Below are 12,292 nucleotides of genomic sequence, written 5' to 3' on the forward strand. Positions count from 1 at the left end.
TCTCCTTCCCCTCTCCTAGGAGCAAAGGTCTGCTGTAACCAAGATGAAGGTTAAGTACAAATATGAAGTGGGATAGCTCTCCCAGGTGTCTCTTTAAACCGCCTTCCCCCCAAAAAACCAACCAAACAAGAAAAAACACACAACTTCTTTCATTCTTGATTTCCTTAGAAAGACAGGAAATAATTAGAGGGGATTACTGTACTGGCAGTGACAGAAAGCAGTAGCGCTTGACTAAACATTCATAAAACTGTATGCTTTGCCTGCAGAGTTAGCCTGATTTCTCATCTGGTACCTGGCAGAAGCATCACATCTTCCTGCAGTGATGACAGCATTTTCTATCAAGCTGGTTTGTATGGGTCAACCGCTTACAGCTTTCAGATGTATTTTTGTAGGCAGACTTTAACTTTAGTACATGCTCCCTTGGAAAAGGTCTGTCCCCCCCTAAACCATGAGTTCAGTGGCAGTGTGTGGTAAGGCTGCAGTGCAGTGAGGATAAGGACAAGGTCTGGGAGGAGGCTGGGGCTCCAACATACTGAGAAGTTGAAGTGGGAAGCTCTAGGCTCCGTCTCCTTGTTACCAAGTGATTAGCCTCTTCATCTGCAGTAAGTGAAACCTGTGCTAAAGCAGCTAGCACCTGTTGTTTTATCACAACCCCCTCTGAGTGCAGAGCACTAAACTGAAGCTTGCAGCCCTGGCTGCAGCTGGAGAGGTGCATTTTTCCTGCCTTCCCAGCCTAGCATGCCACTAAGGAACAACAGGGGGAACACCAACTGAGAGCAATTTAATCCGTCAGAAGTTAAAAACCAGAGTAAGGAACTTGCTCCCCTTCTGCTTAGTTCTTGATGAAAGAACTTCAAAACTTAAGTTGGGTTAAATGAGGAGTCCTCTGCCTCTATCCACTGCCCCAGGCCAGCTTCATCTTCTGGCTGTGAGCTTTAGAAGATTTAGAAAACAAACTCTTCACTATTTGAAGTGGCACCGATTTCCCACTGAGGTACAGTTTATTGTGGCAGTCTGGCAACCAGGGCCCTGCATCAGCATCTGGGTTTTTCTCTTTCTTGAGCATCCAGACATAAGCCATGATGTAGCCAGTCATGAACGCATCAAAGCCAGCTCGGTGTGTGCCCCCCTGTGAGGGCGGACCAGGGGTTTCCTTTTCCTTTTCTGCAGCACACGCTGCTTCAGTCTCTGGGGTGTCTGGGTGATGAGCTGAGCCCACCCCAGTGGCAGCCTCTGACTGCCCCTCCACCTGGTTGCTGTTGGAGGCATTTCCCTGGGCAGGAGGGCTCGCAGCAGCTGCTGCCTGGGCAGCAGTTCCTTCAGCGCTCCCCAGATCCTCTTCCTGTTGTGCGCTGGTGTCTGAGCTGGCCTCTGGTTCCATGTCCATGGAGTTCTCCTCCAGCGGCCTGTCCTCACGGTTGGGTGCCACCTCTGTAGCAGCTGCAGGCTCATAGCAGCTCTGTTTTGCTGGGGGTCCCTCTTCCCCGTTCTGAGCTAGATCCATTTCTTTCCCTGAGCCTTCCTGTTCAAGCGCCTTTGTAGGCTCTCCTGTGTTCTTCCGTTTCTTCCATCTGTGCTTCCGTTTCTTCCGCTTCTCCTCCCAAAGCTTGTCGTCCTCATCAATTATGAGGTCAATATTATGAGACTGTGGACACTTCGCCCCTTTTGGACACCAGCCATAGGCCTAGGGAGAAAAAGAGAAGTCTGTAGCCACCAGCCTTGTGGTTAGAACATCTTATCACCCCTATGGAGGGCTTGTGGGGCTGTTCAGGAGCACCATGTCCAGTTACAGCCCCACAGCAGACAAGAGAGGCATTGACCAACTGCAGCAGGGAGCTGACAAGATGCCGCAGACGACGTATTAGAGGCCAAGGAAGGTGGGCTTATCTGCCTGGAGAAAACAAGGCAAAGGGCATCGGGATATCTAGTTGCTGTTAGCTAAACTCTTCTTAGGGGAGCACAGGGAAAGGTGAAGTGGTAACAGTTGGGCAATTCTGACTAGAGACAGGAAAGCATTTTTCACAATGACTGGTCAAGCACTGGAACAGGTGTTCAGAGGGGCTTTGTCATCTCTGTCCTTAGAGATTTTCAAAATTCACCAAATAACACCCTGAGCAACATTGAGATGGTGGTTGGATGAGAAACTTCCAGAGTTTTCCCCAACCTATGTTGTTCTGCAACATCTGGAAGAGCTCCTTTTCTCCCCGAAGCATCTGTAACCAGTTACAATCGGACCAGATGGGCTCTTTGTTTACTGCTGTAGCAGCATCAGGACTCAAAATGCTGCAGATCACACTGTACTACAGTCCCAGACACTCTAGACAGGTAATAATTTTTATACCTCATCAAGATATGGGGGAAGGAAGAGGTGACATTTAATGCTCAGAGCATAAGCCAAATTAATTTAGAACTTGCAACCCTCCCAAGACAGCAATGGGTACTGCAATTCATACCATCCCACTATTTAGGGGCAGAAAATCTCTTTTTGAATCTCTGTGTCTAATGTAACCTTTCCTACCGCTTCCAGCTCTGGTCACATGTGGCTCTTCCCACCGAGCTAGGAAGGAAGCTGAGATCCACGTTACTTACCGAAAATTTCTCACAGACAGGTACTTTATTTCCCCCTCCCACGTTGTGGCATTCTTCCAGGGAGCAGTGGCGATAGTCGATGTAATGGGACATGTTGGCCGGGTAGTTGCAGAACTCAACAGTGAGGTGCTGGCTGCTGGAGTCCTTCAGCTTGCAGTTCTCCCGCTTGCTGGAACAAACAACGCACAGTTACTGCGGGTAACACACAGAAGGTACCACAGTGTGGAGCTGCTGCAAACGTGCTGCTCTCCACCAAGTCTCAGCTCAACCTGTTTTCCTGCTCTTGTGCTCTAGGCAGCTCGAGAGCCTGTTGGAGAGAAACGCAGTCCCGGGAGAACAGTTTTGGTAAGGAGCTGCTCCTGTGCGGATTTAAGGGTCGGCTTCTCTTAAACCAACGCACAGGCAGGAACAGCAGCGTCTGGTGAAGCTACGGGAGAAGGAGACCCATAGCTTGTTTTTAAATATTAAGGGCACTAAGATATGTCTTAGGCCTCATAATGTTAATGACAAAGAAGAAATGCCCAAAAATGAAGGATTGAGTAGAATATCCAGCAGCCACCACCCAAACAGGTCAAACCTGGGCAATGTAGACAAAAAAGAAACATTTTCCATCTCATGGAAAAAGAAGTGTGTTGTCCCAACAGCTAGCTAAAAGGCCCAAAACCTTGGGAAGGCTGTGTAACTAGAATTGTGAGTTAAAACATTTAACAGGTTGGTTTAAAAAAATATTTTCATCCTGTCAAAACAAAGCACTCATGTTTGAGAACAGCTATCCTGAATGTTTTCAGACCTGTCAAAATGGCATTTCCTGATACAAAACAGTCACTAAAAATACCATTTCTCCTCTGCACAGAGCATGACTTCAGTTTAATGGAGATTCAATGGGCTGTATCACTGCCAGGGGCTTGTTTAGATTGTGTGTGGAGTGCAGAATGACAGGCCAGACTAGACATGTGAAACAGATGGACATGTCTGCTTCTAACGTGTCTGCCTAGAGGATGTCCATGAGGAGCTGGGGGCAGGAGACAAGACAGGACACTTAGAAGGAACATGATGGGAATTGTAGCTGCTGCACACAAGAGTCACATGTGGGATGTGTGACACAGCCGGTCGGTGTCAGGAGGTGCAGGGACCGGACCGCTTGCCCTGTAGCTGCCCCATCCGTTACAACAAGCAGACCCTGCAGGCACAGTTTGCACCTGCTCTCTGAGTGTTAAGGGTCTTTTCTGTGTGTGTTCCTCCTGTGGCACTGCTGGCCCAGGGCCAGACAGCGAATCAATTATTTTTCAGTTAGATCAGGTTACAGAGTAGTCAAAACTGCTGCCAGCAGAAGACTGAAATCCTCTTTTGGCAGCTGCCCACCAAACAGATATGGCTTATTACAAAATGCACCCAGCACCTGTCGTAGAAATGGGAGGAGCCATGGGGAAGAGTCACCTGGAAAGCACCTTTCTTCACTCATAGGGATAACACAAAGACCCATCCCCCTTGCCTTGAAAAACAAACAAAACGTTGACACTCCCTTTGTCTTTCCTCCCATAAGCTTTAACTACCAGAACACCGCTCACCACTTCTTGTAAGCGTACTCCAGGTAGGACGCTACAAAGCGAGTCTCAAACTCTGAAGCATATTTGGTGTCGTATATTCCTGCTGGAAACATTTCGGAGAGGTCAGCAGTGAAGGTGCCGAGGCTGTCTGGGAGGTGCGCGTAGAAGCACTGGTACAGGAAGACCAGATCGATCAAGCCGTTGTGGAGAACGAGAGGCTTCTTCGCTCGTATGAGCTCCAGAAAGAAAGTCCGAACGCTCCGGCTCTGGTTCTCATTGCCCTGCAACAGGAAGGATTAGTCAATGAGCCTTATGTAGCACTTGTCATCAGCCCGGAAGTCCTCAGAGCCTGCTGTAGCAGCATAACGCTTACAGCAGTGACTTGCTCTGAAGGGAGGGTAAAATATCACAGTATCACAGTATGTTTGGGATTGGAAGGGACCTCAAAAGATCATCTAGTCCAATCCCCCTGCTGGAGCAGAAACAACTAGGTGAGGTCGCACAGGAACATGTCCAGGTGGGTTTTGAATGTCTGCAGAGAAGGAGACTCCACAACCTCCCTGGGCAGCCTGGGCCAGGCTCTGTCACCCTTACTGAGAAGAAGTTTTTTCTTAAATTTAAGTGGAACCTCTTGTGTTCCAGCTTGATCCCATCACCCATCGTCCTATCATCGTCCTATCATCGTCCTATCATCGTCCTATCATCGTCCTATCATCGCTGGAAAAGGAACTGCAACAAGTGACAGACTGGATCTAAACCAGCAGAGAGATGAAAATGATAATGCTGCGCTCGAGACCCCGGTGTGAGCCCGTCTTCCCTCGGCAGCTGCGCAAGGGAGACACCAGCAGCCTCCCCAAGGAGCGGATCCCGCTGTGCTGTCTGAAGGAGAGTCGCTCTGTACCTTGTCGTTGCCCTTGTGGTACGGAATCCCCTGGGAGTACTGCTTGTTGAAGTCGAAGCCGTGCTGCACCAGGAACTGCACCGACTGCGGCTCCACCACGTAATCCTCCATGCACAGGAGCGTCAGGTTGTAGATCTGGCACAGATAAGTGTTCTCGGGCTGTGGAAGGGGAGCAAGCAGAGCGACACAGGGACACCAGTCACAGGGAGCTGCCGAAAAAGCCGTCGGCAAGCCCACGGAGCACGGGGGGGTCGAACCCGGCCTCCCAGCCCCCGCTGCCTCCCCGGAAGGCGGGAACAAGGGGAAACGGCCGCTCCGGGCCCCGCACGTACCTTGTCCGGGAGCTGCTTGAAACACGCGAGGCCCAGGGACAGCACGGAGCGGGTCCGCGCCGCGCTGCACACGGCTTTGTACCGCTCCTCGATGCACCTGCGCGGCGAGACAGCGGGGCTGACGGGCCTGCCCCGGCACCCCGGGGAGCTACACCCGCGGGGCCAAGGGAACCGGGGAACCGGCACCGCAGGGACGCGCCGCAGCCGGTAAATCCAACCCCCCAAACCGACCGGGCACTCACGGGCTCAGCAGCGACTTCCTGGCGCCGAGGCCGCTCAGCTCCTGCGGGGAGACACCCGTTAGCGGGCCCGGCCGCGCCGCCGCTCGGCGCCGCCGCCCCCGCCCCGCCTCACCGTGTCCACGGCCACGAAGGTGGCGGAGCGCAGCGCCAGCAGCATGGACGGCCACAGCTCCGCGAAGTTGTCGCTCTGCACGTCCACCACCGGCACCCGCCGCGCCATGCTTGCCGCCGCTCTCGGGGCCTCCGCCGCCGCGGCTGCCCGCCGCCTGCCCGCTGCCGCCGGCCGCCCCGCGCGCCCCCGCGCCCCGCGCTGCCTGCCCGCGCGCGCGCACCCGGCTCTTGTGCGCGCTATCGGGATTTTTTCTCTTTTCTAAAACCTCTTTTCAGCTGAAATTTATTTTTTAAGTAAACGGGCGTTTAGTGAGGGCAACCCATTAGGGTCCTCTGGGCGCGGCCGCTGAGACCGGCGGGAGAAGGGGCGGGAACAGCTTCATTTTCTCTCCCAGAGCGCTGATTGGCTTCGGCGCGCCGGGAGGTCCCGCCCCTTCCCCGGTGGCCTGAGGGCGGGAGGGAGCGAGCCGGCACCTCGCTCCGATTGGCTGACGCGCAGAAGATGGGCGGGGCTTCCCGGTCTGATTTGTCCCCGCGCGGGGGCGGGGCGCGGGAAGGGAAACATTTTCCCGGGAAAGCCTCACGTGGCGCCGCCGCCCCGGGTCCCAGCGCCGCCGGGAGCGGCCCGGCCATGAGCCACCTGCGGGCAGCCGCTGCCAGGGGGCTCCGGCGGAGCGGCGGGAGGGCGGCGCGGCCCGCGGGGCAGAGCAGGAAGGGCGCGTCGCCCCGCGGAGGTGCCCGGTAGCGGGAGGGCTGGGGGGAGCGTGGGGCGTTCTCTGCGGGGTGCGGGGCCGCCAGTCTGGGAAGTCGCTGCGTACTCGTAAGGCTCGGTGCTTGTCCACACGGCAGCGGCTCTGGCCAGGCGGTGCTGCAGTCGGGCTCTGCAGCCTTTCTCCATCCCCGGCCGTGCCCTGACCCCGCGCCGCTCTCCTGGCAGGGACCTCAGCTCCGGTGCCCGCTCCGCCGCCCGCCCAGCACGTCTTCAGCGACCCGTCCGAGATCGAGGCCTTGCGCGGGAACCTGCTGGCTTGGTACGACAAGAGCAAGCGGGACCTTCCCTGGAGGACGCTGGTAAGCGGGGAGCCAGCGGGAGGTGCTGTAGTCGGGAATCGCACCGTCTGCCTTAAGGGGGTGTTGCTGAGGTGACGGCTGTCACCTGCGCGACGCATCCTTAGTGCATGGAAGTGGAAGAGGGTGTTGGAAATGGGAGTGTGCGCCCAGCTGGTCCTGGCAGTTCCGTGGTGTGTGGTCTGTAGCCAGTCCCTCAGTACAAAGAATAAAGCGGGACGCAGGGTGAAACTGCACTTCTCAAACACAGCATCTGAGCCTGAGCACTTTTCCTTGGTAAACCTGGTCTAGTTGTATTTCAAGCTTGTTTTGTTCTGCCTTGGCGGTCCCCTGCAGCGTGTGCTCAGTGGAAAAGGTTTTCTGTCTATTTGCTTTAAGCCCACCAAGCATTTTTAGCAGAGCTCCCCCCTGCTGTGTGCTCGCCCTGGGTGCTGGGGTGTGTGTCAGCTTTACCGCAACATCTGTCTGAGTGGTGCTGGGAGCTGCACGGCCCCTCTGTGGCATTTAAATCTACCTGCATTTGCTTCCCATGCAGAGGGGCTCGGGTCTGGGACAGCTCCTCTGGTGCGACTTTTTTGAACCTGGAGGAAATATTTTAATGCAGATTCCTACACAGTGTTTAAAACACAGCACAAGCAATTTTGTTTTATATGCAGGTCCCCTGTACAGTGGGGTCCTGTGTCACCCCGTTTCTCACACCCCATTTTCTTCCCCTTTCAGGCAGCAACTGAGCCGGATGCCGACAGACGGGCGTACGCAGGTGAGGGGCAGGGACTGCGCCCCGGCGTGCGGGGGGTGCCCCGCTGCGTGTTCCCCCCGATGTGGATGTGCAATATGGCCGTGCGAGGAAACATTGGCTTCAGTTGCCATCCTTGGAACAAGCACCTGTGGGGCAGCACGTGGGGAAGGTGAGGGGTGGGAAGGGGTCCCGTGGGCTGGATGCTGCTGCAGTGCTTGTAGCTGGTGCTCGTGTGGCCACGGTATGGGACATGGGTGGTGTTGGTGCCCCTGCTCTGATCCATGCCCTGCACCCGGCAGTGTGGGTGTCCGAGATCATGCTCCAGCAGACGCAGGTGGCTACAGTGATTGACTACTACAACCGCTGGATGCAGGTGATTACTCCTTACAGAGTCCTGTGTGCACAGGCGTCCCCTTTCAGAGACCTTGTGCCCTGTCTGTGGCAGATCTCCGGCTGCAGGGCACAGCTCTGCTTGTCCCTGACTTGTCCCCTTCCCTCTGTACCGCAGAAGTGGCCGACGCTGCAGGCTCTGGCTCAGGCGTCCCTGGAGGTGAGTGTTGCTGGGCTGGTGCTCTCCCTGCTCTCGTGGATCTTCATCTAACCTGGCACCGTGTCTCTTGGAGCAGGAGGTGAACGAGCTGTGGGCAGGACTCGGCTACTACTCGAGGGGGAAGCGTCTGCAGGAGGCAGCGAGGAAGGTGCCCTGGTGCTGGGGTGTGGGGGCATTTCTGGATCCCTCTGCAACCTGTGGGTCGGTGCTGGCCCCGTCTGCCTTGCCTCGCTGGGGCTGTGTGTGCTGGCACAAGGGTACAGAGGCTGCGGTCCCATCTCAGCGTAGGTAAAATGGGTTGCACGCTGTATCCTGACTCCTCCCCTGATCTCAGCCCGCTCTGCCAGGTGGTGACCGAGCTGGGGGGACAGATGCCCAGGACAGCTGAGGAGCTGCAGAAGCTGCTGCCGGGAGTGGGCAGATACACAGCGGGAGCCATCGCGTCCATCTCATATGGGCAGGTGAGAGCTGGGTGTCGGTGGCTGATGGGGACATGTCTCCCCTCTCTGCCACTGCACCCCACTCCTGGCAGGGTCCTGCTGCTGGTGTCACAAGATGGGGGCTCCCCAGGGCTGCGCTTGTTCAGCCTGGAGTAGAGAAGGCTCTGGGGAGACCTTATTGTGGCCTTTCAGTACTTAAAAGGGGCCTATAAGAAAGATGGGGGCAGACTTTTTAGCAGGGCCTGTTACAACAGGAAAAGGGGTGATGGTTTTAACCTGAAAGAGGGGAGATTCAGGCTGGAGATGAGAAAGAAATTTTTTTTATGATAAGGGTGGTAAAACACTGGCCCAGGTTGCCCAGAGAGGTGGTAGATGTCCCATCCCTGGAGACATTCAAAGCCAGGCTGGAGGGGACTCTGAGCAACCTGATCTGGGTGAAGATGTCCCTGCCCATGGCAGGGGTGGCACTGGATGAGCTTTGAAGGTCCTTTCCAACCCAAATTGTTTTACGATTCCCTGTGGTGTGTCTTGCCCGCTGCCCAGCATGGCCTGTGGATCAGACCCATGTGTGTCCCCGTGTACTGGGGGCGCTGCCGCTCCCTGCCCGGCGGGGGGCACGGGCACCTCCTGGTGTGGTAACTGTAGCTCCTGCTCCCAGGCGACCGGTGTCGTGGATGGGAACGTGATCCGGGTCCTGTGCCGCCTGCGGTGCATCGGTGCCGACTCCAGCAGCCCGGCCGTCATCGACCGGCTCTGGTAAGCGGAACGCTCCGTCCTGCTCTGAGCTGCCGCGACCACAGCTGTGTTAGCTGGTGGCTGAGGGCAGGATCACTTGGGAGCTGTGGAGAGCTGAGCTTGCGAAGGGAGAGGGACATGGGGTGCAGGAGTGTTTAGGAAGCTGGTGCTGCTGAGAGTGATGGATAAAGACCCCGTGCTGCCTCTGCCAGCCTGGGAGCATCCCCCGCGCAGGCAGGAGACAGGCAAAGGTGTCAGGACCTCCCTGCTCAGAGACCCACGCCGCTCACTGCTGTTTTTCCCAGGGGTATGGCCAATGCCCTGGTAGACAGGAGCCGCCCAGGGGATTTTAACCAAGCGCTGATGGAGCTGGGGGCAACGGTGTGCGTGCCCAAGGCCCCGCTGTGCGGGGAGTGCCCCGTGAGGCAGCACTGCCGAGCACGGCGCAGGGTAAGTACAGCCCCAAAATCTGCCTCCTCCCTGCCTGCTGGGGGCTGCCCGCTGTCCCAGTGGGGTGGCAGAAGGTCACCTCGGTCCCCTTTGAAGCTTCTTACAAGCCACCCCGTCCCAGACCAGTGCTGCGAGCTGCTGGGCCAAGTGTCACGTCCTTCATCCTCACCGGGTGCCGGCCCCGAGGGGTCACCGTGCGTGGGGACAAGGTGGGCTGGTGGATGAGCCTGTCCCCACTCCTGTTGCAGGTGGAGAAGGAGCTGGCCTTTGCCTCTCAGAAGCTGTTTGGAAAACCTGCCCCAGTGCCCGATGTTGAGGATTGTGGTAGGTGCCCGGGGGGATCCCTGTTGTGTCTCCGGGTTTGGGCCCCGTGGTGACCGTTACATCGGTGTTTGCAGGTTTTGGAGACTGTCCCTTGTGCCCACCAGCCACAGAGCCGTGGGACAGCAGCCTGGGGGTGACCAACTTCCCCCGGAAAGCAGCGAAGAAGCAGCCGCGGGTGGCACGAACAGCCACATGTGTGCTGGAGCGGAGAGGCTGCCACGGCGCCCTGGAATACCTCATTGTGCAGAGACCCAGCTCAGGTAATGGGGCTGCATGGGAGGGGGCGAAGGCGCCGCGTGTCCCCTTCCCACCCGCACGAGGGACAGCGCAGCCGGACAGAAGGACACGCTGGCGATGCGCTTGCTGCTGGGGTGGGGAACGGAGCCTCTTGGGGCTGCGGTGTGGCTCCGTGTCCCCAGATGTGCCCCTTGCCCGCTCACATGCCCACCGCGCCCCCTCCGCAGGTCTCCTGGCCGGGCTCTGGGAGTTCCCCAGCCTGGCGCTGGCTCAGGGGCTGCGGGAGGAGCAGCAGAGGGCGGTGCTGGCAGATCATCTCCGGGCCTGCACGGGGCGGCCTGTGGCAGCTGGAGACCTGCGGCTCATCGGAGAGGTGAGCCTGGAGCTGGAGGCACACACCGTGAGCCCCCTGTGCTCAGGGACAACGTGGGGGGAAGAGGAACCCCCTTTCCTCTGTCACCCCTGCTCCTCGGAGCCCTGGCAGACGCGGTGCCCTCGTGAGGCAGCTGGGCAAGCAGAGCGTCCCCTGCGCCTGCCCATTCCTGCGCCTTCCCTTCCCCCCGCAGGTCATCCACGTCTTCTCTCACATCCACCAGACGTATGTGGTCTACTCCCTGCCCCTGGATGGGGATGTGACCCTGGACCCTGCCCTGTCCCCATCCCGCTGGGTGACAGAGGAGGAGTTCCACAACTCAGCCGTGTCCACAGCCATGAAGAAGGTACCGAGGGGACCTGGGCCTTATTCTCCCTTCCCTCCACCTCCCTGTGGCCTCAGGCATCCCCCCATACTCTGTGTACTGTCCTGGCTCCAGGACCCGGCTGCAGTTCAGCTCTGGGCTCTCTTGTGCTTCCTTCAGGTGCTGAAAGCGTGTGAGAAACAGCGTGGGAAGGACAGCGACCCTGGCAAGGTGGGCATGGCTGGAGGGTGCACAGCCCCAGGAGCTGCCCCACGTCGCTGTGGGCCCTGCTGTGCGGTGCTGGAGCCCCATGGGCTTTGGGGTCAGGCCGTGGACCATCCCCAGCCTGGGGCAGGGCTGAGTCTGGGTGGCTTTGCCCTTGGATGTCCCCAATACCAGGTACCCCCCTTGCCTCAAAGGTGATCCCTGGAGGCTGGGGGGTCTCTGGGGTTTGGCTTGGCCCCAATGTGTCTCTCCCACAGGCCTCCAAGCGGAAGCGGGGGGCAAAGCCACAGGGAGCAAGCAGCACCCGCCCTGGGACACAACTCTCCCTCCGCGCCTTCCTCCAGGCACCCACGTCCCTGTGACAGCTCCTTCCACAGCCAAGGCCACCGGGGACCCGTGCTGTGGTGAGTCCTGCCTGGGGCACGGGGCTGGTGTCCCCTGTACTGCTGTGTCCCCAGCCACAGCCCTCTAACGGTGTCCTGCCCCTTGCAACAGTCCACTGGCTCCCTCGTGGCACTTGCGCCTTAAGGTGGCCACTGCGGTCCTGGACGTGACCTGGCGCCAGGCTTGTCCTCCCTGCTCGGCTGGAGCCCTCCCGAGGTGATTCGGTTGCTGTAGTCACCGCTCTGGCGCTGCAGACCTGGCAGCAGGGGATTCTCTCCAGCGGCTGTGGCTGCATTGGTCCCACAGCCCTGTCCCCAGCTGCATCGGGCCCACAGCCCTGTCCCCAGCTGCATCGGTCCCACAGCCTTGTCCCCAGCTGCATCGGTCCCACAGCCCTGTCCCCAGCTGCATCGGTCCCACAGCCTTGTCCCCAGCTGCCCACGTGCCCTGGCCTGTGCTTGTCCCCCGGCCAGTGGCTGCGGGTACTGCTGAACCCTCCTGGCCTGCAGCAGCCCTTTTTATACACTTCTTTTTACTGAACCTGAGCCACAGGCTTTCTAATAATAAATCTCCTAAAGTGTGTGGGTTTTTAAAGTGACTTTCTCTGTTGCATTGTGCTAAGCTGGGGCTGTTGGGCAGCCTGTGGTTGAGGATGAGGATGGCTGTCAGGATGTGCACACCCGGGCTGAGGACAGCAGGGATTTCTTGTTTAACGCACCCATGAGCGTTAACTACTGGTGA

At 57.8% G+C, this 12,292-nt stretch overlaps 2 protein-coding genes across 3 annotated transcripts in view; one reads left to right on the forward strand and one right to left on the reverse strand.

Moving 5' to 3' along the window:
- Window positions 1–12,132, forward strand: part of TESK2 (testis associated actin remodelling kinase 2) — an 83,572-nt gene extending 71,440 nt beyond the window's left edge. The window contains exons 11-25 of the mRNA XM_082052266.1: window positions 6,660–6,793; window positions 7,511–7,550; window positions 7,829–7,902; window positions 8,038–8,079; window positions 8,156–8,227; window positions 8,427–8,540; window positions 9,178–9,275; window positions 9,560–9,704; window positions 9,953–10,028; window positions 10,103–10,288; window positions 10,493–10,638; window positions 10,832–10,984; window positions 11,123–11,173; window positions 11,425–11,571; window positions 11,663–12,132. Coding sequence (XP_081908392.1) covers window positions 6,660–6,793; window positions 7,511–7,550; window positions 7,829–7,902; window positions 8,038–8,079; window positions 8,156–8,227; window positions 8,427–8,540; window positions 9,178–9,275; window positions 9,560–9,704; window positions 9,953–10,028; window positions 10,103–10,288; window positions 10,493–10,638; window positions 10,832–10,984; window positions 11,123–11,173; window positions 11,425–11,529 — 1,436 coding nt within the window. The 3' untranslated portion in view covers window positions 11,530–11,571; window positions 11,663–12,132. The remainder of the gene's footprint in view (window positions 1–6,659; window positions 6,794–7,510; window positions 7,551–7,828; window positions 7,903–8,037; window positions 8,080–8,155; window positions 8,228–8,426; window positions 8,541–9,177; window positions 9,276–9,559; window positions 9,705–9,952; window positions 10,029–10,102; window positions 10,289–10,492; window positions 10,639–10,831; window positions 10,985–11,122; window positions 11,174–11,424; window positions 11,572–11,662) is intronic.
- Window positions 152–5,846, reverse strand: TOE1 (target of EGR1, exonuclease). Of its 2 annotated transcripts, none has more exons than XM_082052269.1 (7): window positions 5,724–5,846; window positions 5,612–5,652; window positions 5,370–5,466; window positions 5,038–5,172; window positions 4,158–4,417; window positions 2,590–2,758; window positions 152–1,684 (listed from the first exon to the last, which is right to left on the reverse strand). In XM_082052269.1, the coding sequence occupies exons 1-7, from the start codon at window positions 5,829–5,831 to the stop codon at window positions 893–895; spliced, it is 1,602 nt and encodes a 533-aa protein (XP_081908395.1). In that variant the 5' UTR covers window positions 5,832–5,846; the 3' UTR covers window positions 152–892. The 2 variants fall into 2 exon arrangements, with proteins under 2 accessions (XP_081908395.1, XP_081908394.1); XM_082052268.1 differs by having other exon boundaries at window positions 154–1,684; window positions 5,038–5,196.
- Window positions 12,133–12,292: the final 160 nt, after the last annotated feature.

Source organism: Streptopelia decaocto, assembly GCF_964273445.1.
Source record: "Streptopelia decaocto genome assembly, chromosome: 5".
Classification (NCBI taxonomy): domain Eukaryota; kingdom Metazoa; phylum Chordata; class Aves; order Columbiformes; family Columbidae; genus Streptopelia; species Streptopelia decaocto.